This window comes from Solanum tuberosum, unplaced genomic scaffold (genome assembly GCF_000226075.1).
Source record: "Solanum tuberosum cultivar DM 1-3 516 R44 unplaced genomic scaffold, SolTub_3.0 scf00047, whole genome shotgun sequence".
NCBI classification, from domain to species: Eukaryota; Viridiplantae; Streptophyta; class Magnoliopsida; order Solanales; family Solanaceae; genus Solanum; species Solanum tuberosum.
This window is the reverse complement of record NW_006238973.1, coordinates 874,865-902,234: the sequence shown is the minus strand read 5'-3', so window position 1 is coordinate 902,234 and position 27,370 is coordinate 874,865. Positions and strand designations below refer to the sequence as shown.

The following is a 27,370-nucleotide window of genomic DNA, read 5'->3' as shown; positions in this document are numbered from 1 at the left end:
TATAATACCAAGGAACAATTGACATGTAATAGCCAAGTGTTCGTTTCCTATTTTAAAAAAAAAAAGAAAAAAAAAGAATAAAATATCTTTAGAGGGAAGTAAATTGGAAATTGATAAGAAGAAAAGTCGGTATTTTAATATATTTTCATTGTGGGCCCTTATAGAATGACTATATATAAAAAAGAGCCCCTCCATTTTCTCAAAAATTCCATAAACTGCCGTGTCAGTCTTTTCTTTCATCTCTATTGATCTGCGCAGATTTTTTTTTTCATCTCTCTCTAATAAGGTACGTTCGCTAAAATAATTTTTCGACTTTTTTTTTAGTTTGAAAGTTGAAATTTTGTGTTTATTTTTCGTATATTGATGAGTGATTTGTTTGTTTTTTTTTTGTTATAATTTTTGGTTATTTGAGGTATGAATTGATCGATCGAATTGTGTGATTTTTTTTCTTTTTTTTGTTTGGTTTAGATTATGAAACTGATAATTTAAGCTAGATATTACAGTATGATTTATTTTTATGTGAGTTACTTTTATTGGACAAATTACTGGATTTTTTGTGTGTGAAAGCTGAAATTTGTGATTTTTCAAGATATAGATGAGTGATTTACTCATTTTTTAAAATTAATTTATTGTTTTTTGTTTTAATTTTTTGGTTATTTGAGGTATGATCGATCTAGCTAGGTGAAGTATCTGTATCGATTTATATTGTTATCTATGTATCATGTGTATCTTTTTTTTGTGTGTGGTTTGGTTTGGATTATTGTTCGTTCAGCTGAGATTCTATCGGAAATAATATCTCTACCTTCTAACGGTGAGGTTTACGTACACACTACCCTCCTCAGACTCCACCTTTGCGTTTGTTGTTGTTGTTTGGTTTGGTTTGGATTATGAAACTTTTGATTTGAACTAGATGTTATGATATAATCTACTTTATGTGTGTTAGCGAAGCTTGCTTTTCGATCTTTTTTTTTTGTGTGAAAAGGTGAAATTTGTGTTCCCTTTTCGCATAATAATGAGTGATATATTCATTTTCTTTTCCCTTTTTTATTATAATATTTGGTTATTTAAGGTATGATCGATCTAACTAGGTGAAGTATTGAGTTATATTATTATCTATGGATTCTGTGTATGTTTCTTTTCTTTTAGTTTGGTTTGGATTTTGAAACTGGTGGTTTAAACTAGATAATAGTATTATATGATCTACTTTATGTTTGTTACCTTAATAAGGTGCGTTCGCTGAACTTCGTTTTCGTTTTTTTTTGGGGTTTGAAACTTGTAAATTGTATTTCCTTTTTACATATTGATGAGTGATTTATTCGTTTGTTATTTATTATTTGTTTTTCTTTCTTTTTATTATTGTTTGTCGTTATTTGAGGTATGGTTGATCTAATTAACTACGTGAAGTATCTGTATGATTTACGTTGTTATCTATGGATGTTGTGTGTTTTTATTTTGTCTTGCTTGGATTATGAAACTGATTATTTAAATTAGATATTATTGTATAAATTATTTTATGGTAGCTACTTTTATTGGAGAAATTGCTGGATTTTTTTTTAAAGAAAGTAAATCTTACACGTTATAATTGAACACTCGTTATGATCAAATATTTTTGTTATGTAGATTAGCCCCTGTGAAGAACTTATTTGTCACTGTAACACTAGGCCATGTTGAAGTAGTGAACTAGCGAACATTATCAACGAGAGTAGATGTTTAATTGTGGAAGTACAAAATTGGATGCTTTACAAAGCTCGGTTGTGGAGGTGGGGAAAATTGGATGTTTTAGAAAGCTTGTGAAAGTTCCTATACTAACTTCTAAATGGATATTGTAACTTTACCCGAAAATAATAAACTGGTTCTGCCCGTCATAAGTTTAGCACTCAATAGATGTCAATTGATTAGTTTATTTGATGGTGTGGTATTTGTTTTTTCACTTGGTGTTAGCCCTACTTACTGTCTTTGTCTGTGTACTACTAATCTGAGAATCTTTGAACTACAGGTTGATATTCAGTGATGGCTGACAGTCATGATAATGATAAGAATATCGAGATATGGAAGATCAAGAAACTTATTAAGGCACTCGAAGCTGCTCGAGGCAATGGTACCAGCATGATTTCTCTAATCATGCCTCCACGGGATCAAGTATCTAGGGTCACTAAGATGCTTGGAGATGAGTTTGGAACTGCATCAAACATCAAAAGTAGAGTGAATCGTCAATCTGTGCTGGGTGCAATTACATCTGCTCAGCAGAGACTTAAACTCTATAACAAGGTTCCACCAAATGGGCTTGTGCTTTATACCGGAACAATCATAACTGAAGATGGGAAAGAGAAGAAGGTTACAATTGATTTTGAGCCCTTCAGGCCCATTAATGCATCTCTATATCTTTGTGATAACAAGTTCCACACAGAAGCCTTGAATGAGCTTTTGGAATCCGATGACAAGTTCGGGTTTATTGTGATGGATGGGAATGGGACACTTTTTGGGACACTGAGTGGCAATACCAGGGAGGTCCTTCACAAGTTTAGTGTTGATCTGCCCAAAAAACATGGAAGAGGAGGTCAGTCTGCTCTGCGTTTTGCTCGTCTTCGGATGGAGAAACGTCACAACTATGTGAGGAAAACAGCTGAGCTTGCAACCCAGTTTTATATTAATCCTGCCACTAGCCAGCCTAACGTTTCAGGTCTGATACTAGCTGGATCAGCTGACTTTAAGACTGAGCTTAGCCAGTCTGATATGTTTGATCCTCGTCTTCAGGCAAAGATTTTAAATGTGGTCGATGTTTCTTATGGAGGGGAAAATGGTTTCAACCAAGCAATTGAGCTGTCTGCTGAGGTCTTGGCCAATGTGAAATTTATACAAGAGAAGAAGTTGATAGGCAAATATTTTGAGGAGATCAGTCAGGACACCGGGAAGTATGTTTTTGGGATTGATGATACCTTGAAAGTTCTGGAAATGGGTGCTATTGAGACCCTTATTGTGTGGGAAAATCTGGACATTAATAGGTATGTTCTGAAAAATAACACTTCCGGAGAAACAATCATCAAGCACTTGAACAAGGAGCAAGACACTGTCCAAAGTAACTTCCGTGATCCTGATACAAATGCTGAATTAGAAGTTCAGGATAAATTGTCACTACTTGAGTGGTTTGCGAATGAATACAGGAGATTTGGTTGTAGTTTGGAGTTTGTTACCAACAAATCACAGGAAGGATCTCAGTTTTGCCGTGGTTTTGGTGGCATTGGAGGAATTCTCCGCTACCAGCTTGATGTTAGAGCTTTTGATGAACTTTCTGATGATGGTGAAGTTTACGAAGATTCTGAATAGCAATTAAGTAATTTCACAAATACCAGTGCAGGAGTGGAGCAGGAAGCCTGTACTGGTGCGCGAGGGCTCTCGCCTTACTCGGCTGCTCATGTGCTTAGCAAAAAATTACTCGGAGATCTTCAGGTCTGTGGGCGGAGACGTTATCTTGTCCTTGAATGTGAAGTTTAACAGTAAAGAAAAACTTTGATGATCTAACCACCTATCATCTTTTATGTGCAACATATATATCTGAGTGATTAGAAATATTTGCCTTCTTATGTTTCTAATATGCTTATTTTTCCTGGTTTACTAGATGGATGACCTGCATGAAAAAGTGAAGTATCCAGTAATTTCTTCGAGTTTGTCTGAGCTCTATGAAGATCACTTCTATTTCATAAATTCTGTTCCCGGAGTCGAGCAGGAAGGTTGCATTGGTGTGCGAGGGCTCACGCCTGACTTGGCCACTCACGTGCCTAGCAATAAATCACTGCAAACTGTTCATCAGGTCAGTGGACAGAGACATAGTCTTGTCATTGAATGTAAAGTTACGATTGTCTTGGCACTTAGAAGTAAAGATCTCCTTTGATCGAGCAAATTATCTTCTCGAAGATTATAAATACATGCATATTTTCCTTTCTAATATTTTTCTCTTTTTCGTGGCTAACTCGGAAAGATAGGGAACTTCTTTCTAGATGGATGAACTGCGTGAAGAAATGACATTGCTAGTAATTTCTTTGCATTTGTCTAAGGGATCAGATCGTCACTTTCATCTCTGAAGTAGCGCGGCTGCTGCTATGCGCAAGAACTTAATCTGTGTTTCGTTGTAGTTGACAGGGAGCAGGGAGCTATTTTTATGACTGGTATGTCGTGTGATAGACCTATTTCCGCACTATAGTATGTATAGTATTATGATATTATCGACGAAGCTGTGAGTTTTGAACTGTGTATAACATGGTGAGAGCTCAAAAACAAGAGTTGTAGCTAGAATAAAGTAAAGTACATACTAGTTAAAGTAGATATATCAAATCTATATATCCACCCTATGACAAACAACAACAATAATTACGTCTCAATCCCAAACAAACTAAGGTTGTTTAAAGGAGAAATTCAACACGAGGACTTTACGTCTCATACAAGCAAACTTAACAATTACAACACAAATTGGAGATGGATAAAGAAGGAATGCAACATGAGATTTCTTAGGGCCAACCATTCTAGTACTATAGACTCTCATCCAAATACGCTTTAACTTCAGAGTTCTGATGTGAACCGATCCTACAACTTGCGCAAAATCAATGGAGCACCATGTTGAGGTTGGAGAGTGATAATTGTATGAGGAGCATGTGAATAAGATGGAGATAACTCAAGAGCATAGTGTTGTAGAATCATTGCAAGTGCCATTTTTGCCTCTAACATAGCAAAATTTTGTCCAATGCATATTCTTGGTCCCCAACTAAATGGAAAATATGCAAATTTACCCTTTGTTGCTTTATTAACTCCTTCACTAAACCTCTTTGGATTGAACTCTTTTGCATCATCACCCCATATTTCATTATCATGTTGCAAATAAATTGTTGGCAACAATAGTAACATCCCAGCAGGCAATGACAAGTTCCCTAATTTGGTCTCTTTTTGTACTCTTCTACCAATCATAGCTCCTGGTGGATACAACCTTAGAACCTCATTGAATATCATTGTTACCTGTTAAAAGAAATAAGTAGTCAAAAATATTGAAAATGTCAACATATTTGGTACATATAACACGACTCGAACCTATGACATATAGGTCACATCTTCATTCGAAAAGTTAGGTTTGATGATAATGTCGAAGTGAAGTATTGAACTCATTATCTTTATTTTGATAGAAAAACGTCTTCTAAGGAATGTGACTTCTGTCATACCAAACATCAGAAAATGATTTTTGTCGTACCAAACACAGATAAAATTTTGGATAACAAGAATGTATACTTACAACTTTCAATTGATTCAACATGTCATAGTCAGGCTTGTTACTTCCAAATACTTGATGAACTTCTTGTCTAGCTCTTTCTTGCCAATCCAAATGTTTACTCAATAAAATCAAAGTCCAAACAAGTAATACTGAAGTAGTTTCTTGACCAGCAAAATAAAATAATTTGCATTCTTCAATCACTTCATCAATTGTCATTCCAAAATTCTTGTTTTCATGATGAATTTGTATTTCTTTGAAATTTGATTCCAATAATATACCTAATAAATCATCTTTTGTAGCTTCACCTTCTTTCATTTCCTTTATTCTATTGTTGATAATTCCCAACACTAATGATCTTACTTCATTTGCTATTTGTTTTATCCTCTTGTTCCTTTTTGTTGGCACAAACCTATTGTTCCATATCAAAAACAAGAGTTAATAGAATAACAATAAAATCCAAATTCGCGTTGGGAAGTCCCACATTTGGAGTAAAGTGAATCCGTACTCAGGGGTACTAGAACTCGAGACTTCTGATTTAAGGATGAAGGAGTACTTACCACTCTACCACAAGCCTTGTTGGTTTTTATCTAATTGATAAAAGTATAAAGTCAAGAAATAATTGTTTATCACATTAAAGTAATTGAACTATATTTATGTGATTTTCTCAAAAAATGCAAATGATCATAAGGTTAAATATATGGCGTAGATAGGGGCGGAACTATCCTTGTCCAAGGGAGTCAATCAACACCACTTAAATCCCTTGACATTATGTATATATACAAAAAATAGTTTTTACGACTTTATTTTTACCTTTGTATAAAGTTCAGTTACTTTAACGTGATAGAAAATATATCGGCGTATATAATTTGTAAGTGGAATATACCTCCATCCAGGGATGTAAATCCACCTTGCTGCTTGTATAATTAAATCAGCTTGTTCTTTTTGTAGCTCAAATATTTGCCTCCCTTCTTCATAGTTACTACCAAATGCTGTTCTTGAAATTGCATCACTTGTCAAAGTTTGCAAAAATGGCCATACATCTACCTCTGATCCCTTTGATGAAACTATATTGTCCCATTTGTTGATCATGTCACAACAACTCAAGTAGAATGATGGTAGCATGTGCTATATATACAAACAAAAATAATAATAATTAATCATAGTTAAAAAAGTGATTTAAGATGTGTGAGATCGTAATAGCTCAGTTAATTGGCTACCTGAATTCTCATCTTATGATGAGGGTTCGACTCCCCACCTTGTAATCCCCTGCCTCAGTTTCCTATTTCCCTAGCCCCGATGTAATTAAAAAAAAGTGATCTAGGATGTCCCTTATAGGTCGTGACAGGGTCGTAAGTATCTCCATGTTTAATTAAATGTATCGAGTTGACAAGTTTAAGAAAGGTGGATCCAAGCTTTTAGTTTATGAGTTGTGAATCATAATTCTTTTTGTTTAACGGGTTCTGAATAAATTATTAAGTTTTTTAAACCACAAATACAAAGCTTGAACCAAAATTATTGGATTATGCCCGAGCTATAACTATATTATTGGCTCTGGATCCAAGTCCCTTGAATGGAGTCGCCTTGATACAAAGTGTTTTACCTTTTAAAGTAAGACTTTTCAACACGAATCTAAATTACAATTTAGAAACTTCTAGGGACCAAAAAGGGCAACTTCCTTTCTAACTTGTATGACCACAATCCGTCCGACCATACAGTAAATATCAGACACCAAATGAAAAAATAAATAAATTAGATATTAAAAGTACCTTCAACTTGTCAAGGTGAAATGCAGGGTTGATAATTCTTCTATGCTTAGCCCATTTCTCTGTTTCATAACTTGCTAGCCCTTGTGCTAGTAACTTAGTGATTGGATTGCCTTGAATTTTTTGGTAAATATAACTTTTTGATAAAATTTCCCTTATAAATTCAGGCTCTGAGATCAACATTGTTGGTTTTGGACCCAACCATATATAACAATTCTTACCTACAAAATACATAATAATTTTAAGTTATATATATCGTCAGCATAAATAATATTGTACATTATTAGATCATTCAAAAATTTAAATGATACTTGAATGTAACATCCTTAAATGTAGGATTAAAAATCTTGAAAACAAATAGGTGAAAATGACCTAATGATGTAGTTTAACATGTGTTAGTAGATTGCCAGATTATTTACTAATTTTACTTGATATAAGTTGAAGCTTATCATAGAATTGCTTATATCGTGAGTGCATAAAACTTATACTCAAAATAAGTATATAATTTATATTCAAACTTTTATATTAATCCTAATATGGTAATTTAGGAAATTAATTAATAACTTGTTATAATCACTTAAATTGTATTTATACTAGTGTAAATAATTTTTTTATAGCAGTGTGAACAGACTACTCTTTTCAAACCTCTTTAGTCTTTTTTTTTCACATAGATATTATATATATAGGATTACAAATTTAAAAAAAATTATAACCACATAAATGTTACATCATATTTAAAGACCACACTTTTTGAAATTTTTAATTTCTTTTCTAAACTTCGATCAATCTTATGTTATTCAGATTTTTCAAAAAGAATCAAATGAATATATACATCATATATGTCAAATCCTTAAAAAATAGTGAAAGTGAAAAAACCGATTACGAATGCAATAATATTTTAAAAAAATTAAAATTGAATAATATAAATTCAATCAAACTATGTCATATAATAATAAGTTGAAAAGAGATGACATACCATATTGCATCATGAACTTGTTGAAGTGAGGGAAAACTCTAGAAATATAGTCATTAGTGAAATTAATAGGCTTGGATTTTGCTTCTTCAACCATTGAATTCATTTCCTTCATATCTCCAAGTAAAAACTTGTAAGAACTTCCTTTGAAACCTTCCAATTTGAGTCTTTTTTCCATTTTTTTTGGATGAATCCACACCCAATCCAAGAATTTCCATATCCATCTCAAGAAAATTATCACAATCACTAATGAAATTGCAATTTTCATATTTATTTGCACCATTTTTTTGATAAAAAAATAATGTTTCTAGTAGTTGAGCTTTTTTTTAGTGTGTTTCTACACTTTAACATGTAGCACCATATATATAGTAGTTTGTGAAGAAGAAAAGGTCAAAGTTGTCTTATCAACTCAAGTTTTCATAATAATCCAATCAAGGGAGTGTTTGGTGATGGGGAATATAAAAAAACATCAAAAATGAGTCATTTTTGTGTGTACATTAAAAAATAATATGAATTAGTGATAGACAATTTTTATAACTAAACAACAAAAATGTATTGTCAATTCTATTTGATGACAGATTATCAATGAATTTGATGAGTTACTTGCTATATAATATGATACATTAGTGATGAATTCCGTAACTGTAACTATTTTTTTTAAAAAAAAAAAAATATAATTAGCAAAAAATAATTTCTCCATGGATATTTACGGGTTGTAGCTACGGTTTAAGCTGTCTCGTTTGTATAATTCATGAGTTTGTATAATTCGCAGGTACATTCATATAATTCAACTATTTTTGTATAAATTCGAAATAACGAATTTATACAAATACAAACATTTAAACTTTAAATAGTTATACAAATTATATTATACAAAAGTTATACAAATTCTGAAATATACAAACATGCGAATTATACAAAACAAAAAAATCGAGTCATGTAATTATAGCTAAAAATAGATTGTGAATTGTAATTAAGGCAAATTGTAGCTATGTTAACTAACTAATTAGAATATGTTTATTTATCCGTGTAATTTTCCCTATAATATAACATTTATTTAGACATTATTGGAAAATACTCAAAAATAAAATCATATCAATATTATTTGATTTGTTAATATTATCATCGATCTTTGACAAACGTATTTCCACGAAATATTTTCTACTTTCAATTAAATATATTGAAAAGGCAGGGGTAGGGTGATTGCATACAATTTACGCTATTCAGACGTTACTTATAGAATTACATTGATAAGAAAAAACATTTTTTTGAAAATTACTAGATGCCAAACACACCCTTATGTCAAATCAGTGTAATAAAGATATTATCTTGATTTATGATCAATCAATGAATACACATGGCAGGAAAATGAGGATGAAGTTTCTTCTTTTACTTGGCCAAGTTAGTTTTGTATTCTTGTATATACATATTTTCTTCTTTATTTATACTCTAAGGTTGACTAAAACAATAATTTCAACCAATTGTATTTATTGTTGCATTCATTTCCTTGTCTTTTCTTATTTTATTTTTTTTGTTTTTAAATAAAGTATATTTAATTAATTTTTTGACATATAATTTTTAGAAAAACTATAAATAGTTTATTTTGTTTTAATCCGCTATATGAAATTACTATCCTGATTAATTTGAATATGCTCGATGTAGGATTCATTAAAGGAGGAAATACTCGTTAAAATATATTGACCAATCTCAGTTCATTTTTATTTTTTATTTTTTTAAAAAAAAAGATGAATATCTTAGTTCTTAAGTCTCACAAGTAGTCAAAGTCTTAACTTTATTTTAATCCAAATTGGAAAAATAATTAGAGTAAATGTAAGCTCCAGATTGCATACATCCTCTTGCAAGTTAGTAAGTTGAATTAATATATGATCTTTTAAAATAATTTAGTCCATTTTTTTTTATCTTTCCTTAGCTATTAAGTTCTTCACAGAACATTAGGGGCATAAAGGTCATTGCATATTTTATATCTCCAGAAGATTACTAAGGGATGTTGCCATAATCTCATAAAAATAGAATCCCAAGTTCGATTTCTGAATATGTAATCTATCTTTGTTAGGGAGCACTTTTGTGTGGAATGTGATATGAGACACTATGGGAGTAATACTCATAAAACATAATTATATCTTAAACCCTAAAAAGAGTAGTAAAAATCAAGTGTTAAATCGCACGATATAAACGACTTTAACTTGACGTCAACTGACAACTAAACAGTCCAAACTTACAAAATAATCATCTAGACACCTCCAAACTTTATGTCATATCAGCATAGTGTCCATGAGACACAATGAGGACATGATAGAGTTAGTTGTCAGTTGAGATCAAGTTAATGTGTCGATATGCACTCTCAAAGTTAAGAGTATGTATTATGCCTATTTACACCAAAATGTAGCTAAATGGTGACTATGTGTTCATGGTACAGGTTCTTAAAAGGGGAAGATTTAGTCTGCTGACCAAAGACATACACAGATACATATTAAACAAACAAAAATGTATCTGTATCTGGTGATCATACAAAGTATGTATACCCAAAGCAATAATTTCCAACAACATAAGAGTACATCGATTGCCAGTCTCGAGATAACACGTGTGCTAAAGCACGTTTTCCCTGAAATTCGAGGGGAAACATTACTCATCAGCCGATACATAGGTCTCAACGACACCTACATCACTACAACACAATGTTTGAACTAACGAGCTCTTGTTTTGACGAATTTGGTTCTTGAAGCTTTCTTCTCCAGTTTCTCTCTTTTCTTTCGGGTCTTCTCATCCTCTTCAGCATCCTGGATAATCATGAGAAACGTTAAGCCAACTAGTTAAGAAAATGTTTGATCTATGAAGATTTAATTCCCTATTGTTAACACGAACCTCTGAACCTTGAGGTAAAAATCCTTTGATAAGTCCGGAGAGCTTGTACGCTGCAAATGCAGGTATCTGGAAAGGGAAATCATAATTTTAGTGCAGATCAATCAAATAACCTAAAAATCTCGTTAGTTATTTAATGAGATAATAGTACAAAATACATCTGAACTATCACTTTTTCGCGAGTTTCACATCCCAACTATCCATTGTTCCCTTTTCCTACCTAGACTATCACCATCTATATATTAAGACACACCTAGTTGAGTAGATGGTATGATAGTTCAGGTTGGAAAAGGAAACAATTGATAGTTGGACTTATCATCTTTGAGGTGTGTTTTAATACATAGATGGTGATAGTTCAAGTAAGAAAAAAGAAACAACTGATAGTGCGGGTGTGAAACTCGCAAAAAAGGTGATAGTTCAAGTGTGTTTTTTACCATAACTCTTATTTAACCACTATTCAATGCTTGGCTCTCTGCATAAAGAAAGAGATTTTGCAGAAAGTGGGCTGTTTTTGGAAAACACAAACTTGCTTTCCTTGCAATGCCATCTTTCCATTGCGTCCTATCTTCAACTTTATTTTCCTTATATACAAGTCTTTTAGGCCTTTTTAGCCTTCATTTATGCATGTATAACACTCTTCTTGCTTTTCTTAAAATTTTACACCCTTAACTGAAGTCTGTGCCTCCGGGTGCTGAAAATTGAACTAGTTTCGCTATTTCCCTAAGCTACTATTGCACAATCTCCTAGTAGCAGCAAATTTTATATTTATTAAGACATTTTATGTTAGGGAAATCTTTCATCATTTCCAAACTATACCACAAAATTCTCCCTTCTATCATAGATTTCCTACCGATTATGCATATCAACTATTACTGCTGCAGAGACCACAATGTATTTGTGCCCGTCACCATTCCCAGACATGAGTAAAGCACTACTCAGGATACCTTTATTTCAAAAATGAATGGTTCGAGAGTCACCACTGCAAAAAGAGAGTAAGGGAAAAAGGGTCATTAAAAGAAGTTGACAAAAGGAGTGGTGCAATTTGGTTATTAGATCACTTGCTTTTTTGATGGATTCTGAGGAACTCGTTAACTTTTTTCCCTTTTGAATGACACTATCATCCAGGTTAGTTTCCATGCACCTTGACTAATCCACGCATCCACAGGAAGCATGCTGTAGCACTCAAGCAGCTAGTAATCTAAACTTAATTCCTAACCAAATATATGAAAGAATGTTGAGGAGGTCAAATTATTTTCTTCTTTCTTCAGGTGCATCTTTTTTACTCATAAATCAACAAGCAGTTGTCGAAAGATCATTGCTTATTGACGACAAAAGCAGCCTGTTTTCAATGTCGTCAACAAGACATTGTGGTGATGGCTAGACAAACTATGGAGCATACCAAGAAGAAATACAGCAGAAATAACACATTCCCAACATTTTATGTTTATGAAATTTTGGCAGCAGTGGATATGAATAGTTCCTACTAATTATATGCTCTGTTCCATTCTCAAAAAGCAAAAAAATGACTGCGCCGTGTAACTAAAGCATGGACAGAGGTAAAATAAACTTACCACTAGATATGTGTACCAGAACTTGCCGGAGATGATAGAAGCCAATTGCACAAAACATGTAATGTAGATTATATCATGTAAATATCTGCAAGCAAGAATCATAGCAGGTGAGATTATCTATTCAAACAAAATGGTGCAGGAGATTATGAAGTTACCACAAAGCTCGTGAAGGAAAATGATCACTAGCGCATATTCACACATAAAATTTACAGCTTGAAGTCAAGTTCAAATTTTAGAATCCAACAACCAGTCTCTCTCTATAGTCTATATACATTAAAAGTGACTATCGCACTAATGGTTTTAATTAAACTCCAGTTTATTCCCTCCCCACAAACCCGAAAGTAATACTAATAAAAAGAACTTTTTATACAAGGTAATGGATATGTACTGGGACTTGGGATAGAAAAAGATCTCGAAATTTGATGTCTCCTTTAACAGAGCTAACACATCCAGCCAGCGTCCTCCTAAATCTTGCCCAACTAATTCAAATCCTATACATTTTAGTAAGAGAAGGCATGAAAACAAATGAAGTGTTTTTCCCATGCCTTCATCCCGAAACAAATAGGAAAAATGAAGACACATGTCAAGGCAAGAAGTTATTTTTCAAGTAGGACAAACACCTCCGACTTTAATTTCCCTAATGGCCACCCACAACACCGGATAATAAGACAAGACGAGAAAGAAATGCAGTTATGATAGCTTTTCTTGCTGATGTATAAACTTCTAATATCATTTCATCTGAGGAGTCCAAATGTTTAACTCCATCACTAGTTGAACCACAACTTCAAAACACAGATGGATATCAAGTTGATTAAATAAGGGGAAAATCTTAATGAGAGGACAACAACTCCACATAACTAATACTTCCTCCATCCCAATTTAAGTGTCTTAGTTTGATTGGGCACGGAGTTTAAGAAACAAAGAAAAACTTTTGAATATTGGAATTGAAAAACATACTACATATAGAAAGACACTCTTTTTGGGACAAATCAAAAAGGAAAGTAAGACACTTAAATTAGGACGGAGGGAGTACTATTTAGCATACTCAATTAGCAAGAGAGCATCTACTCATCATTTTTATGTTTGTCTTTTCATTTCATCATCGGTTCAAATGAGTGTGACACGGGGTAGATCCTTCAAGATACACTCAAAGCCTACTAAAAATTGAATGCCCCCATTTTAACCAACTAAAAATCAACCATACCCAAGTCAGTACTTATCTCATACTCAAATCCAAGTAACATAGCTAACAAATTCTGTAAAACAAGGCCAATAATTTAACAAATAAAAGTCCAAACAGCTCAAAAAGAGAGGAAAAGAAAGTCAGAACCCAAGAATCATCATGGGTGTAATATGGAGCAGATCCTTCAAACTACACTCGAAACCTACTAAAAATTGAATGCCCCATTTTAACGAACTAAAAATCGATCATACCCAAGTCAGTATTCATCTCAGATTACTTGTCTCATACTCAAATCCAAGTAACACAGCTCACAAATTCTATAAAACCAACAACAACATACCGCATGTAATCGAAGGCCGATAATATATCGAGTAAACGTCAAAAAAAACAGCTCAAAAAGACAAAATTCAGAACCTAGAATTAAAAATTACGAAATGAAACTACACATTACCCACAAATTCCACCAGTACTCATATCATATCCACCGTCAAACATCTCCCCATCATCACCATAACTCGGCTTCGCCATTGAAGCTAATTGTTTGTACGGTAAAGTATATGCCAATGAAGTCAACAATAATCCAACAATATGCTTCCATGTGAAACTTGAATAGAAAATTCCACCTCTCATCAATAAATAAATCACCTACACAAACCCAAAAAAAGAAGTTCACTTTTTTTTAATCAAACAAAAAAAAATCCAAATTTTGAAAAAAAAAATATGAGAAATTTTACGTTGCAGCCAATGATGACTTGAAATAGTTTCTTCATATGACGAGTATTTTCTTCCTTACGCTTTTTTGCTCCTTGATTCGCCATTTCTGCTTTCTTCCTTAAGCCCTAATTTTGGAAAATTGAATTTTATTCCATTGATGAAGAAGGAGAAGAAGAAAGCTGATCGGATCGGGTTCTATTTTTGGGCTTTTTTATTCGGGTCATGGATGATGAATGTTAAGCCCAAAACCCAAACAAGCGGGAAATGACGTGTGAAATTTGGTCTCGTCGTTGATTTTGGAATTTTGACTTGTTTAAATGTGTGCTGCATAACATTAATTAAAGAAAAGGTGTTGTTTGCTACTCTATAATTTATTTTATTATCGAAACTCACAATCTAAAAATTTTGGGTAAGAATATAAAGATTATATACCGTTATGAGATGTTTTCTTTTTTAAAAATTATCATCTAAAATATGTTTAATATATATATTATGTAATAAACAATTTTATCTCAACTGCATCGTAATCATTTTTTTGAAAATGCAAGTCATTCATTACTTTGTTAAAGGACCATGTGGAGTCATAAATGTAGTCACTATTTTGAGTATATATGTATATTCAGAGTCGTATTGCGAAAGAGTTTCGATTAAAAAAATATAAAAATGTAAAATTACTTCATTAATATTTTTAGATTGGTTACGTAATTTGTGAAACTCTCAGTTGTATCTTCTTCGACTTGATTAGGAATATTAATGTAGGAGTGTTCTGGGCTTAGTTATGTGATTGTTATGCTCGTGATTTGTATGTTCACATCCTTATTCAAGAACTGAACATTATAAATAATTTTGAAAAAATGTATATTTAATCGTAAAGTCAGATTATAAACTCGATAATATTGAAGAGTTATATTTGCCCCTAATAAGTCAATTTCAAGATAAGTAAAAAGGGAAATAATATGTTGAACATGGAATTTTGTGAATTAGATCTCAATAATAGAAAGAAAAAAAATAGGCACGTGATAAGAGGATCTACAATATAATAATTATTTTTTTGACTAGAAAAATATTAAAAAGAGGTACTAAACTTTTAAAAAATCATAAATTATGTTGTATAGTGGGGCCCAAAAATATTCATTTTCCACTTTAAAAGATGCTAAATGACAATGTGTTTTAATATCGTCATTTAATTTGTAATAAAAAAATTTAACTTTTTTTTTTATATGTATCCATTTTAAATATATAATATTATATGATACTTTAGAGGTAAAACGATTATTTTAATAGACCTTCAACTCAAGATAAAACAGTCTAGAAAAAAAATTAATGAAAATAAAAATTTATCAGACATCAATAAAACAATAACATAATACTATATCAAACAAACAACATATAATAATAAAATCGAAGAACAAGAAACGAGAGTAAATACTAGAATGGACAACATTACCATAAACTCCTACCTACTACCCTTCTATATCCTAATCTATGTCCTCCACATCAATCTATCTAAGGTCATCTTTTCGATAAGTTGTAATTGTACCATATCATGTTTAATCACCTCTTCTCAATACCTCTTCGGTCTATCTCTACCACTCCTGAATTCACCCATAGCTAACTTCTCGAACCTCCATAATGGAGTATTCGTATCTCCCATAACATGACCAAACCATCTCGATCTCGATTACTGCATCTTGCTTTAACTGTAATCACTTTCACCTTATCTCGAATATCCTTATTTTTTATTTATGTCTTTTAGTATACCCACACATCCCTCATAGCATCCTTATATCCTCTACTTTCATTTTGTGAATGTGAGAGTTCTTAACTGATAAATATGATTGAGTTCATGTGAAAATAATTAAACTTCAACCAAATATATAAAATTGTTATAAAGTAAATATACATATATCTTTTTAAAAAACAAACACAAATTAAATGACGACGCTCATTAAAAATGAAATCGTGATTAATAATTGATTAATTATTCCCCAAATAAAAAAGAAGAAAAAGACTCATACAGTGACGTTTAAGTGACTCATCTTCTATAATGCACCATGCCCAAATTACGTGTCAGTAAAGTCTCTGAAACTACCAAAAATATCCTCAACTAATCCCAATATTTAGACCTCTTCCTATTCATTGTCCAAGTCAACCAAGGACATCATTGTCATTTCAAGAACTCCACCATTGATAGAAAGAAGTCCAAAACCGGTAATAAAGATTAGAAAACTATGAAAGCTCATAAAATATTGGAGAACTTTTGATCCTTTACCCCATACCCCCGTTATGCACCTCACCTACCCCACATGCTGTAAAAGGCCCATACCCTGATACCCTTTTGAAGGTTTGTTCTTATTCTTTCCTCTTCTTGTTTTATTTTTTGGTTTTTGTTGTTGATGTTGTTGTTTTTCCCTAGGAAATTCCAGAATAATAGGGTCTTGAAAAACTCATTATAATGAAGAACTTAGATTAGACACCAAAATAGGAAAAATAAGTCTTTTTTATCTCATTCTATCTGTTAAAATTTCAGAAAAATTGGTTCTTGAAAAACTCTCTGTGTTTTCACTTTAATTTTTGGTCTTTATGTAAAAAAAAGATAAAAACTTTGACACCCAGAAAAAAAAAGTTCTTTATCTTGTTTATCCCTTCTTAGCTGTTAAAATTCACAGAGAGAGAGAGAGAGAGAAACAAGATTCAGAAATCAGCATGCAGTTGTGTGTGGTTGTGGTGTGATTTTTTATTGTTTCAAGAACAGATTTTTATCTTACCTTTTTGTTGAAGATCAGCTCTTTTTGAATTGTGAGTTTTGGCTCAATTAGCATATTAAGGTGATTCCATTGAATTTTTTTTTATGTAGATATGATGTGATTTTTGTTAATGTTAGTTGCACTGGAGCGAAGGGTAAGGTTTGCGCACACTCTAACCTCCGCAGACCCCACTTGTGAGGATGTTGTTGTTGTTGTTAGTTGTTTCAAGAGCAGATTTTTAGTTCAATTTTTCTTGTAGATCAGCTCTATTGCAATTATGGGTTTTGGCTCAATTAGTCTATTACTCTATTAAGGTGGTTCCATTGAAAATACTTTGTGGAGATATGATTTGATTTTGGTTAATGCTACTTGTTTCAAGAATGGATTTTTATTTAACTTTTCTTGAGATTAGTTCTCTGGCAATTCTGAGTTTTGCTCAATTAGTCTATAAGGTGATTCCATTGAGAATCTTTTCTTGAATTTAATTTGTTCATTGCCAGTTAGCTGTTTAATGCAGAGTTATAGGTTTTAATCTTGGTTAGATCTCTATAGATTTTATTGGGAGTGGTAGATGTTTTGGTCAACTTAATAGTTTGGCGTTACTAAAGTCATCATTACTCTACTTTGTGTAATTATGATAGCTATTATTGGTTGGTCATTTACTTTTCCAACTGTGTTTTAGATTTAAATTAAGGTTAGAAAAGAATTGTTTTTTCTCGAACTTGAAAGTGGGACGCAAAGTTTATCAATGGCTCAAACTTTTATGCTGGGAGAATTGTTTGTCTTGTCTTGTGGAAGTTGGTATATATTCCACTAATTGTTTATTGCCACTTGCTTGTTTCAGAATCTGGTGTTTATTCAAGGAACTTGTTGAGACTACTCTTAAAGAAATTAGGGAGGACTAAATTTGTAGTCTTTCCTGGAAGTTTGGAAATCAACATGAGGAAAGTTCTGCAGTCTGTGAGGCAAATCAAATCCGCTCTGCGGTATAGGAAGGATAATGTGATTAGTAGTCTTGTAAGAAGACAATATTTTTCGACTGATATAAGTCATGGCTGTTTATGCAAACTGTCTTATAATGGTGGTATTACTAGAGTTAGCCAACCATATTACATGTTGTCCAGAGCCATGTTTGCCGATGTAGCTACAGTTAGTAACGGAGGTAGATGGTCTTCTGATGAGTTCTTTGTTCTTGTATGTACTTTTTGTGTATATATGGATCATAAGTTCTTACTGTTTTTGGTTGTTGTTTTGATTGATTCAATTTTAGTGGAGACCAGAGGCGGGCCTCTAGTGGAATATGAACGAAGAATTGCTGAGGGTGAGCTCTTGGATGGAGATGCATGCCAGGTAAGCAACACTTAGTCCCGTGTTAATGTTAATCAGCTTAGGGTAGGCATTTGTATGCTTAGTTATGGTTAAATAGATGCAGAAAAAATGTGCATTATCTGATTGTGCCTTCTGTGCACTTACGAATTATTGAATTCTTTGAACTCTGTTTTCTTTAACTAGATAATACTGTATTTATCAATCTACCGTGGGGGTTGGGGCGGGGTAGATAATGCCTTTTTCTCTATACTTCTTATGTTGGTAGGAATTTCATATGGAAGAACGATTCAAGTACGCACTAGCTTACAAGAGAACGATGGGTGCAGGCTTAATAGTGAATGTAAACTTCCCGTGATTATAAGCATCAGATCAATGACTTATGCATCACATATAAGCTCAATTTTGTGCTTGAAGTTGAAACTCCCTACTTTTTAGGGCAACATGCTCTACGGCTTCCGAACTCTTTAAAAATTGCAATTGTTCTAGTTTTACATCATGTGGAATGGCTCTCATATTGAGAAATTCCGTCTAGTGACATTCAATCACAGAGTCCACTGGAGGTACTGAAGTCATCAAATGTGGTAGTCTTTTAAGAATTCTCTATATCCGAAAGCCAGTTATTTACTGTTTGTAAATGTGGATGCATCTCATAATTGATGGGGCTTGAAACTTCGCAAAACTCAGTTTCAGTTACATCAGAAATGAATTTTTATCTCTTCATTGCTTGTTGAGAATAGATTCTGATGATGATTTTGTAGGTAGGCACATTGCAAGAGCTCCAAAGACTTTATGATCAGCTCATTGAAAAAGCTGAAGTCTGCCGGTTAGACAAATATGCCTCTTCTGATAAAGCCAGCAGGTAAACACCAACTGAGTTTCCACCATTTCAATTGTATATATGTATCTTGAAATTGGCAACATGTACATTTGACTTGTAGCGTGAACATTTATGTTTCGTTGTATTGATGCATCACATCACTCTGGTAAATTTGCAGGAGTAGATGGTTATGGTCTCGTCTCTTACCACAGTCGTCATATGCCCCTGTCAAAGGATTATATCTTTACGGGGGAGTTGGGACAGGCAAAACTATGTTAATGGACCTGTTTTTCAACCAGTTGTAAGTTCCAACATTATCTTACAAAATGATTCATGTTGCCAGAAATCAGATGTTTGTATCTACATTTGTACGAAAACCCAAAAGACAATTTTTTTTATCTCAATCTATGGGCATTTTATGTCAGGCCTGGCAGTTGGAGGAAAAAGAGAATCCATTTCCACGACTTCATGCTGAATGTTCACAGCCGATTACAGGTATGAACCTAATTTTACTTTGTTTAGTTTCAATCTGCTTATTAATTATTTTGATTGCAGCATTCTTTATTGTAATATTTCACTAAGATTATTGCTAATTTAACAAGCTGTTTAGATCTATCAAATCATCCTGTCAATGAGGTTTAGAGAATTGCATAAGAACTAGTTTTTATATACTTCTATTTTCATTCGTTTAACTTTTTGCGTTTCATTTAGAATCTGGCCATTTATTAAAGCTTTCAAATGGTTATGCTTGATTCCTGAAAGCTTATAAGCCACATTCAATCTTATTTTTTCTGATCTTAATGTTGTGCCATCTATCTATATTGCAGAAGCACAAGGGTGTGGCAGATCCTCTAGAAGTTGTGGCAGGAGAAATATCTGACGAGGCCATTTTGTTGTGTCTTGATGAATTTATGGTATGTCAGTATAGTATGGAACTCGGGACATTTCTTTTTTCTATTCACTATGTTTTTAAGCTTCTATGAGAAGATCTCAGTTCCGTGAAAGTTTTCTCTTGTTAATATAGGTGACTGATGTGGCTGATGCACTGATACTGAATCGCTTATTTAAGCAGTTATTTATAAACGGCGCAGTGAGTAATTCATTGTCCCATACACCGTGTGTTTTATTCCTATAACTTCTGTATGCTGGTAATCCCTGCAATCATAAGGTTATCTCTATTGATCCTTCACGATTGCAAATGCAGATTCTTGTTGCTACGTCAAACCGTGCTCCCGATAACCTTTATGAACGTGGACTGCAGAGGGATCTTTTCCTTCCTTTTATAGCTACTTTAAAGGTATTTCAAAAGTGACAACCTTATTATGAAAATTTCTGCATTTCTATTACTGCTTTCATGTACTTAGCACTTTATTCATGCTTTCTATTTATGTGTTTCTACCTATTTAGTATCTCCTGTTTGTTTGTCTCCGCTATCTTCTTAAAGAGCCACTTACCTAGACAATAACAAAAGAAAAAGGGAAATTTCTTTAAAAACCTGCCTCTGCAAGTAATTGAAACGGAAACTATCAGCTATCATCTTTATTTATTTTAACATTCTCAACTTCGATTCCCAACTCATGTTGATTGACTTAATGACTTGGGAAAGTATCTCGATGCAGGAAAGATGTGTAGTACGTGAAATTGGCTCAGCGGTGGACTACAGGAAGTTGACTTCGGTATAGTATTAAACTTTGTACAAGTTCATTTGGAAGTTATTTTTTTGTTAATCTATGATCTCAATTAAATTTATTTATTGTAGGCCGAACAAGGCTTCTACTTTATCGGAAAAGATATATCAAGCGTCATTAAAAAGCAATTCCAAATGCTAGTAGGGGATGCTCAACCAGTTCCGCAAGAGGTGGAAGTTGTCATGGGAAGGAAATTGCAGGTTTGTTGACTACAGTTAGCTATGCATTTGATTTGATGATGTGAAGGTCTTACAACTAACTTGAGTTAAAATTGTGTCTCCTCTTTAACTTTAGGTTCCACTGGGTGCTAATGGATGTGCATTATTTTCATTTGAGGAACTCTGCGACAGGCCTCTTGGTGCAGCAGACTATTTTGGACTATTTAGTAAGTGATGTGTGGCTTCTTTCTGGTCTTGAGTGTTTAAGTAACTTCAATAATCAGATTAGCCTTTTACACAGTATGATCAGTAGGTGAGTTTTTTAACGTTGAAGTGGCAAACAAGCATTGCCTAGCTATTTTTCTATCTTCAACGTTCTCCGTGCTTCTTTTTCTTTTTGCTGTACATTTACTCACTTCACTTTGTGGGATTATACTGGATATGTTGTTGTACATTTACTCGCTCTTTGCATATTTGGTTACTAACATGATTTTTTAGTTTCTGATGGTGCAATTCAGCAGTTTATTCATTACTTGAGGTTTTTGACTGCATTTATTTTTCCTGTAACCAGAAAACTTCCATACGCTGGCTCTGGATGGCGTGCCGATTTTCGGGCTTCATAATAAAACTGCAGCATACCGTTTTGTGACGCTGGTTGATGTTAGTTCTCTTCTTCTTGGCTAGCTTGATCACTTGTTTTAATTTTCCGAACTCATACATTGAAGAAGCTCCATGTCAAGAAGCAAACTGAATTTTCTCTTTGATTTTATCATTAGGTAATGTATGAAAATCGAGCTAGACTTCTATGCACGGCTGAGGGATCTCCTGTCGAACTTTTTGAAAAGATCGTGACAATATCCGACGCCCAACAAATGGCACCTAGAACATCTTCAAGGTCACGGAAGAACGATGATTTTGACCTTTGTGTGGACAACGAGTTGGGTTTTGCAAAAGAGCGCACCATTAGTAGGTAAAATGCTATCTTCTTGAATTGTATTGCCACCTCATTTAAAAGAACAAGCTGCTAGAAAAGATGCGCTTTTGTTTGTTTAGTTCTTTTTTCAACACATCCCTCACACGCGGGCATGATCCATTTCCTGTGTCAAGCACGTCAAAATTCTTTTTGATAAATAGGAAGTGAGACTTATCCCATAACCTCTGTACTGATACCATGTTAATAGAATGTGTGTTCGACCTAACTCAACCTGAAAAACTTACTATTGATCATGAGGGAGACAACATCCCACTCCCTTCCTATGTAGGGCTTTTTAACACCCCGCACTCATGGAACTGGACATTTGAAACATGAGCAATATAACATGGGGTCCAACCATCCAACAATAGGTAAATCAAGACAATGAATGAGTCTAGCTCTCATATCACGTTGAATTGAGTGACCACCTCATTCAAAGCTTAAGCTATTAGAGAGGGTTCATTTTTATTTATTCGATATTCAATTATTGTTTCAACCGTCCTCTTGTTGCTCTATTTGGCCAAAAAGTAGACTTGTATGTTTATACAAGTTGCTGTCCATTGTTTGGGCAGTCCGGTACACTAAGTTGGGGTCCGGGAAAGGGATGGACCACAAGCGTATTGTACGCAGCATTACCTTACATTTTTGTCGGTCTGTTTCCACAGTTTGAACCCGTGACCTCCTGATTACATAGCAACAACGCAACAACTTTACTAGTCACACCAAGGCTCCCTTTCACTAGCCTCCATTGTTTCATCTTCTTATTTCATTCACAAAACCATCTTCCTTTCTTCGAAATAGTTCAATAACCTGAAACAATGTAAATTTCGTCATCTAATGCAGGTTGACAGAGATGAACAGCCGAGAGTACTTAGAACAACATGCTGAAATGTTAGCCAAGAAGCAGCAACTTCCGTTGGAAAATCACGCCGAGAAGGCCATAGAGGTGTAATTGATAGGAATTCCATACATTTTCCCAATTCAAGGGATCAATTCTTGTCTGTAAAATTGTGCAAAATAGCATCATAAAAAAAATGTGAGGTTGGTTAAAGTTTTGGCTGGCAATGAGATGAAGGAATGTGATACATGGTAGTTGATGGTTTAGTTGATTAATAATATGATTGTTTGTAATTACTGAGCTGATTATGACAACATCTTCAATAAGAATGGCATTTTATGAGCATTTCTGCTATTGGAAATGTTTGCTGGTGTACTCTAACAAGAATTCAGGACTCTCATTTTGTGAGTAAATTCGAAAAATTCACATATATAAGAGTTGGGTCACATATTTTGAAAAATTCATGAATTAATACATATGAAAATTTGAGATAATTCACCAATCTACTTACAAAATTTTAGCTCTAACAAAGTCGGTTATATATTTCGAAAAATTCATGGACTAATATATACGGAAAATCTAAGATTTTCTTGATTCTAATTTTGTGACACATAAAATCCAAGAAAGAGATGTTCTCCTTTTCGAAAATAATGAGTATCAGTCAAACATATTCTAGAAAATCCTTTAACTATTGTACATGAAAATTTGAGATAATTTTGAATTTTTGTTTCGTGACACAAACTGAAAAAAAAAATTGGTGTCAGCCTTTCCAAAAAAATGTATCATTTAATAGGCTATCATCAATGAACCCATAAAATTTAAGTTCAAATAAAGTTGTCATCGGTTCCTTTTGCTTCCATCAGCTTTGGGATTATCAATTCTTATAAACTATTGGCATTTAACATAAACAATTTTTGCCGCCTGCTTAGCCCAACCGATATTTGTGTGTTTTAGACGAGTTTTTTGTTTTTTCTTCTTTGTGGGGTTGTAAAAAGAGGATTTTTAAGCTGACCCATATAGTTTTCTTGATTTCTCTGTTGATAAATACTATGTTTTTTTGTGTGTTTTTCTTCTTTATGGGGTTGAAAAAAAGAGGATTTTTAAGCTGACCCAGATAAGCTACTTGTCATCTCTGTTGATAAATATGGGTTTTTGTGCTTTTAGAAAAAGTTTTAAACTTTTAAAATGGTGGGGTTTCCTCAGACCCTTTTCTGTAATGTTGATTGTAGTTGTAATGGTGGGTGTTTTACTAATGGTACAAACAAAAATGAAGAATTTCATACATAAAAATGGAGTCTTTGTTCAGTTTGATGTTCAAGAGAAAGTGGGAATGAAGAATCTTGAACTATTGAAGGTGAAAAATAGGTCTAACAAAGGTGAAATTTTGCCAACTAGTGTTAGTCCTTATTATGATTGGGAGTTATTTGCTGCTGATTATGAAGAAATGATGAAAACCCTTAAGATATTTGTGTATCCTGATGCTTTTATGAGTAACAAGTTTTCGACTTTTTCTAGTATTTTTCTTCCACATACAAATCCCTTTGATCCCAAATTAGGAAATTACTTTAGTGAACACATGTTCAAGATTGCTCTTTTGGGTAGTTCCTTTGTTACTAAGAAACCAGAAGAGGCTCATTTTTACTTTATGCCCTTTTCAATTAACATTATGCGAAATCACCCTCGCGTGCATTCTGCCTCCGCGATTGAAGATTTTGTTGCTGGATATACTGATAGAGTTAGTTCAGAGTTTAGTTTTTGGAATGCATCTGGTGGTGCTGATCATTTTTATGTGTACTGTCATTCTATTGGTCGAGATGCTGCCTCTAAGCATCAAAAATTGCATCATAACTCAATTCAGGTTACTTGCTCGTCCAGCTACTTTCAGAGGCTATACATTGCCCACAAAGATATTGGGTTGCCTCAAGTTTGGCCTCGCCAACACGAGGAAGTGCTGAACCCTCCAGATGCAAGGTATGATGTCATTTAACTGCATTGTGTTGCAATTGTGAGTGTGTGTGTTTGGGGGAGGGATGAGCTTGTTCTATATGCAAGTTGAGCTTCGCTTATTGGAGTATAGAAGCAATGATGTGCATCTTTCATATTAAATAACTAGAAACAGTTGATCAAAGACAAATATAATTGTGCTTCATTGGAGGTTCGTTTGGACCCTTTGTACTCATAGATGCATTTTGGATTTCATAGAGAAAGACATGCTTTGTTGATTTAGGAATAAATATAATGTGCTTTGTGGATTTAGAATTATCAGTATTGCAGTTATTCCTGGATAGAATTAACATAGAGAAGGGTGATGGGTACAAAGTTGATGATCATGAGTGGGTAAATGCTTAGTGGAGAAATATTTATAATAATGTAGCTAGGTAGCCTATGGATTGTTAAAAAATGAGAAGAAAAGAGATTTTACAATCGGTATAGAAGTTTTTATTGCAACTTATTAGCCATGTTATAAGAAGCAACATTAACGAAGTTGCAAAGAGGACAGGTTTGAAAATAGTTCGGTAATCTTCTCTTGAAGGCAAGTGTTCTCTCTAGGCACTGATATTCTTAGTCTCTCAATGAGCAAGCATCAAAGTTAAGAGAAACTTCCCTCATCGCATCATTAGCCAGTGTAGGATCAGAATAGCAGAATAAGGGTGTTTCACTTTTTCACTCGACTAACCATATTGAGCAGATATGTTACTATGGGAAGAAATAGATGATACTTGATTACAAAAGTCTGAATTTAGGAAAAGTGAAGGTGAAGGCTCTTAATAGATGCTAGCAGTTCTTTGAAATTGAAGTGCCAAAGATGAGGTAGATCACACGTATCATGGCTAAGTACGGCTCAGTTAACACGAAAAGGATATATGAAATCTATTCTAGAAATATATATGTAGATGTAAAACACCAGTAAACTGTTATCTTCCCCTAGCCAACACCCTTTCTCCGCGATCATCGGATTCCTCCATAGAGTTCAATGAGTTGATTGAGCACTTAAGTACCCTTTTCCCCAAGGGTGTGGCCTAGTGATGTATTCATTTGTTCACTTCAAATGTTGATACCGCTTATGAAAAATTCTGGGTACACTATTGCTCTAGTTGAGTTCATAACTAAATTGGCCAAGTTGTATATTGTTTCTTGTTGTAATTCATACTCTTTACGAGTCTGACTTTATCTGTCTTGGATATGAAGATCCAATCTATGAGCATATCGTGGAGTTTTGAATCTAGTGATGTGAACACTGCTATTCTTTTAAGCTCGTGTCCTCTACCTTTGCAATGTTTTATTCGTTTTTGCAGACACAAACTTGTCTTCTTTGCTGGTCGCGTCCAAAACTCTCTTGCAAGACGAGATTTATTGGAGCTATGGAAGAACGATAGCTCCTTTGATATATTCTCAGGGAGTTCATCTTTCCCTTACAAGGAAGGATTTCGGAGAAGTAGATACTGCCTCCACGTCAAAGGTTACGAGGTGAATACAGCTAGAGTCAGTGATGCTATTCAGCATGGCTGTGTCCCTGTTCTTATTTCAAACTACTATGATCTTCCATTAGCCAACATATTAGATTGGAGCAAGTTCTCAATTATTATTAATGAAAGAGATGTTCCACACCTAAAGAAGATATTGCTCTCGGTGTCTAAACGAACGTACCTCAACATGTACAAGAATCTAGGCATCGTGAGAAAGCACTTCGCATGGTATAGTAGCCCGAAAAAATATGATTCCTTCCATATGACAGTTTACCAACTTTGGCTCAAAAGGGGACTACATCGAGTCGATTGGTGATATCTACTATTGTGAACCAGTATCTGACTTCACCTTAGATGACATCTAGCCAATGTGCATGTTTTATCATCTTATAATCAAGCTATGTGATTTTGCTAGATGTCATCTAAGGTGAACTTAAATGAAGCAACATGATAAATGAGGATTCATATTATCGACCTCCTCAGTGTTTTGGAGATTGAGGCATAGCTGTTGTATTTTGCTAGATGTAGCTGTAAATATTGTGGTGTCTCATTACAATCTACCATAGTAGAAAGATGGGGTATTCTCATGGCAATGGTGTTTGTAAATTTTTTACACATTTATGTAATGTGCATGTGACTTGTTGCTTTAATTATACTTCTTTGTTTCATTGCTTTGTTCATCTTGTTATTTTCATATCAATCCTGTAAAATCCTATCTAAATCCCCCTGACTTATAAGATTACACTGAATTTGTTATTGCATGCGCCTTATTATTGGCAATAAAACTATGGTCTATTAGACTACTATCAAATTTGTTAACATTCATCTTCTAAGACTACCACAAGGACAATGTTGATAATGTAGTACAAGGGCTAGAAAGCATTGACATACTCAAATTTGTCGTTCTCATTTTCATCAAGGGTTTGATATCTCCACTAGCACAAGTATCAAATAACTAACATCTCGACTATCACCAACACAAACACGAGAACTCTAATTCACCAAGTCATGCACA

The 27,370-nt window shown here is 33.7% G+C and overlaps 5 protein-coding genes across 11 annotated transcripts; 3 read left to right on the top strand and 2 right to left on the bottom strand.

Annotated features, from left to right (window-relative positions):
• Positions 1 to 208: 208 nt before the first annotated feature.
• On the top strand, positions 209 to 4,250 carry LOC102594296 (eukaryotic peptide chain release factor subunit 1-3-like). Of its 4 annotated transcripts, none has more exons than XM_006343522.2 (4): positions 209 to 286; positions 1,997 to 3,447; positions 3,617 to 3,808; positions 3,996 to 4,250. In XM_006343522.2, exon 2 carries the CDS (start codon positions 2,011 to 2,013, stop codon positions 3,322 to 3,324), a length of 1,314 nt encoding a protein of 437 aa, XP_006343584.1. In that variant the 5' UTR covers positions 209 to 286; positions 1,997 to 2,010; the 3' UTR covers positions 3,325 to 3,447; positions 3,617 to 3,808; positions 3,996 to 4,250. The 4 variants fall into 4 exon arrangements, with proteins under 4 accessions (XP_006343584.1, XP_006343583.1, XP_006343581.1 ...); XM_006343521.2 differs by having other exon boundaries at positions 3,981 to 4,250; XM_006343519.2 differs by having other exon boundaries at positions 3,977 to 4,250.
• A 101-nt stretch (positions 4,251 to 4,351) lies between these two features.
• Positions 4,352 to 8,304, bottom strand: LOC102595622 (cytochrome P450 CYP72A219-like). The gene is made up of 5 exons (XM_006343523.2): positions 7,994 to 8,304; positions 7,021 to 7,238; positions 6,138 to 6,379; positions 5,276 to 5,663; positions 4,352 to 5,004 (listed from the first exon to the last, which is right to left on the bottom strand). Exons 1-5 carry the CDS (start codon positions 8,271 to 8,273, stop codon positions 4,579 to 4,581), a joined length of 1,554 nt encoding a protein of 517 aa, XP_006343585.1. The 5' UTR covers positions 8,274 to 8,304; the 3' UTR covers positions 4,352 to 4,578.
• A 2,148-nt stretch (positions 8,305 to 10,452) lies between these two features.
• Positions 10,453 to 14,492, bottom strand: LOC102593759 (transmembrane protein 208 homolog). Its single transcript, XM_006343517.2, has 5 exons — positions 14,359 to 14,492; positions 14,076 to 14,269; positions 12,442 to 12,526; positions 10,874 to 10,939; positions 10,453 to 10,788 (listed from the first exon to the last, which is right to left on the bottom strand). The coding sequence occupies exons 1-5, from the start codon at positions 14,440 to 14,442 to the stop codon at positions 10,696 to 10,698; spliced, it is 522 nt and encodes a 173-aa protein (XP_006343579.1). The 5' UTR covers positions 14,443 to 14,492; the 3' UTR covers positions 10,453 to 10,695.
• Positions 14,493 to 16,568: 2,076 nt separating this feature from the next.
• LOC102592759 (lactation elevated protein 1-like) lies at positions 16,569 to 23,251 on the top strand. 4 transcript variants are annotated; one of them, XM_006343514.2, is made up of 15 exons: positions 16,569 to 16,682; positions 17,930 to 18,247; positions 18,356 to 18,435; positions 19,173 to 19,273; positions 19,410 to 19,532; positions 19,657 to 19,726; positions 20,059 to 20,145; positions 20,256 to 20,321; positions 20,436 to 20,528; positions 20,851 to 20,907; positions 20,991 to 21,119; positions 21,214 to 21,304; positions 21,649 to 21,737; positions 21,854 to 22,047; positions 22,894 to 23,251. In XM_006343514.2, exons 2-15 carry the CDS (start codon positions 18,025 to 18,027, stop codon positions 23,000 to 23,002), a joined length of 1,512 nt encoding a protein of 503 aa, XP_006343576.1. In that variant the 5' UTR covers positions 16,569 to 16,682; positions 17,930 to 18,024; the 3' UTR covers positions 23,003 to 23,251. The 4 variants fall into 4 exon arrangements, with proteins under 4 accessions (XP_006343576.1, XP_006343577.1, XP_006343575.1 ...); XM_006343515.2 differs by lacking the exon at positions 16,569 to 16,682 and adding an exon at positions 16,711 to 17,137; XM_006343513.2 differs by lacking the exon at positions 16,569 to 16,682 and adding an exon at positions 16,711 to 17,166.
• Positions 23,252 to 23,731: 480 nt separating this feature from the next.
• On the top strand, positions 23,732 to 27,000 carry LOC102592418 (probable glycosyltransferase At5g03795). Its single transcript, XM_006343512.2, has 2 exons — positions 23,732 to 24,859; positions 26,185 to 27,000. The coding sequence occupies exons 1-2, from the start codon at positions 24,033 to 24,035 to the stop codon at positions 26,669 to 26,671; spliced, it is 1,314 nt and encodes a 437-aa protein (XP_006343574.1). The 5' UTR covers positions 23,732 to 24,032; the 3' UTR covers positions 26,672 to 27,000.
• The last annotated feature ends 370 nt before the right edge of the window (positions 27,001 to 27,370 follow it).

Bases quoted from the DNA above. Each gene is read 5' to 3' on its own strand.
- LOC102595622 (XM_006343523.2), bottom strand. From the start codon at position 8,273: ATGGTGCAAATAAATATGAAAATTGCAATTTCATTAGTGATTGTGATA. The intron at 7,239-7,993 runs GTATGTCATCTC...TGTATTTTGTAG, and splicing joins CAAGTTCATGATGCAATATG to GTAAGAATTGTTATATATGG. The intron at 5,005-5,275 runs GTAAGTATACAT...TTCTTTTAACAG, and splicing joins TGTTGAATCAATTGAAAGTT to GTAACAATGATATTCAATGA.
- LOC102592418 (XM_006343512.2), top strand. From the start codon at position 24,033: ATGGGTTTTTGTGCTTTTAGAAAAAGTTTTAAACTTTTAAAATGGTGG. The intron at 24,860-26,184 runs GTATGATGTCAT...TCGTTTTTGCAG, and splicing joins CTGAACCCTCCAGATGCAAG to ACACAAACTTGTCTTCTTTG.
- LOC102592759 (XM_006343514.2), top strand. From the start codon at position 18,025: ATGAGGAAAGTTCTGCAGTCTGTGAGGCAAATCAAATCCGCTCTGCGG. The intron at 19,274-19,409 runs GTAAACACCAAC...GTAAATTTGCAG, and splicing joins TCTTCTGATAAAGCCAGCAG to GAGTAGATGGTTATGGTCTC. The intron at 20,529-20,850 runs GTATTTCAAAAG...ATCTCGATGCAG, and splicing joins CTTTTATAGCTACTTTAAAG to GAAAGATGTGTAGTACGTGA.
- LOC102594296 (XM_006343522.2), top strand. From the start codon at position 2,011: ATGGCTGACAGTCATGATAATGATAAGAATATCGAGATATGGAAGATC.
- LOC102593759 (XM_006343517.2), bottom strand. From the start codon at position 14,442: ATGGCGAATCAAGGAGCAAAAAAGCGTAAGGAAGAAAATACTCGTCAT. The intron at 14,270-14,358 runs GTAAAATTTCTC...GGGTTTGTGTAG, and splicing joins AAGTCATCATTGGCTGCAAC to GTGATTTATTTATTGATGAG. The intron at 12,527-14,075 runs GTAATGTGTAGT...TCTTGCTTGCAG, and splicing joins AGTACTGGTGGAATTTGTGG to ATATTTACATGATATAATCT.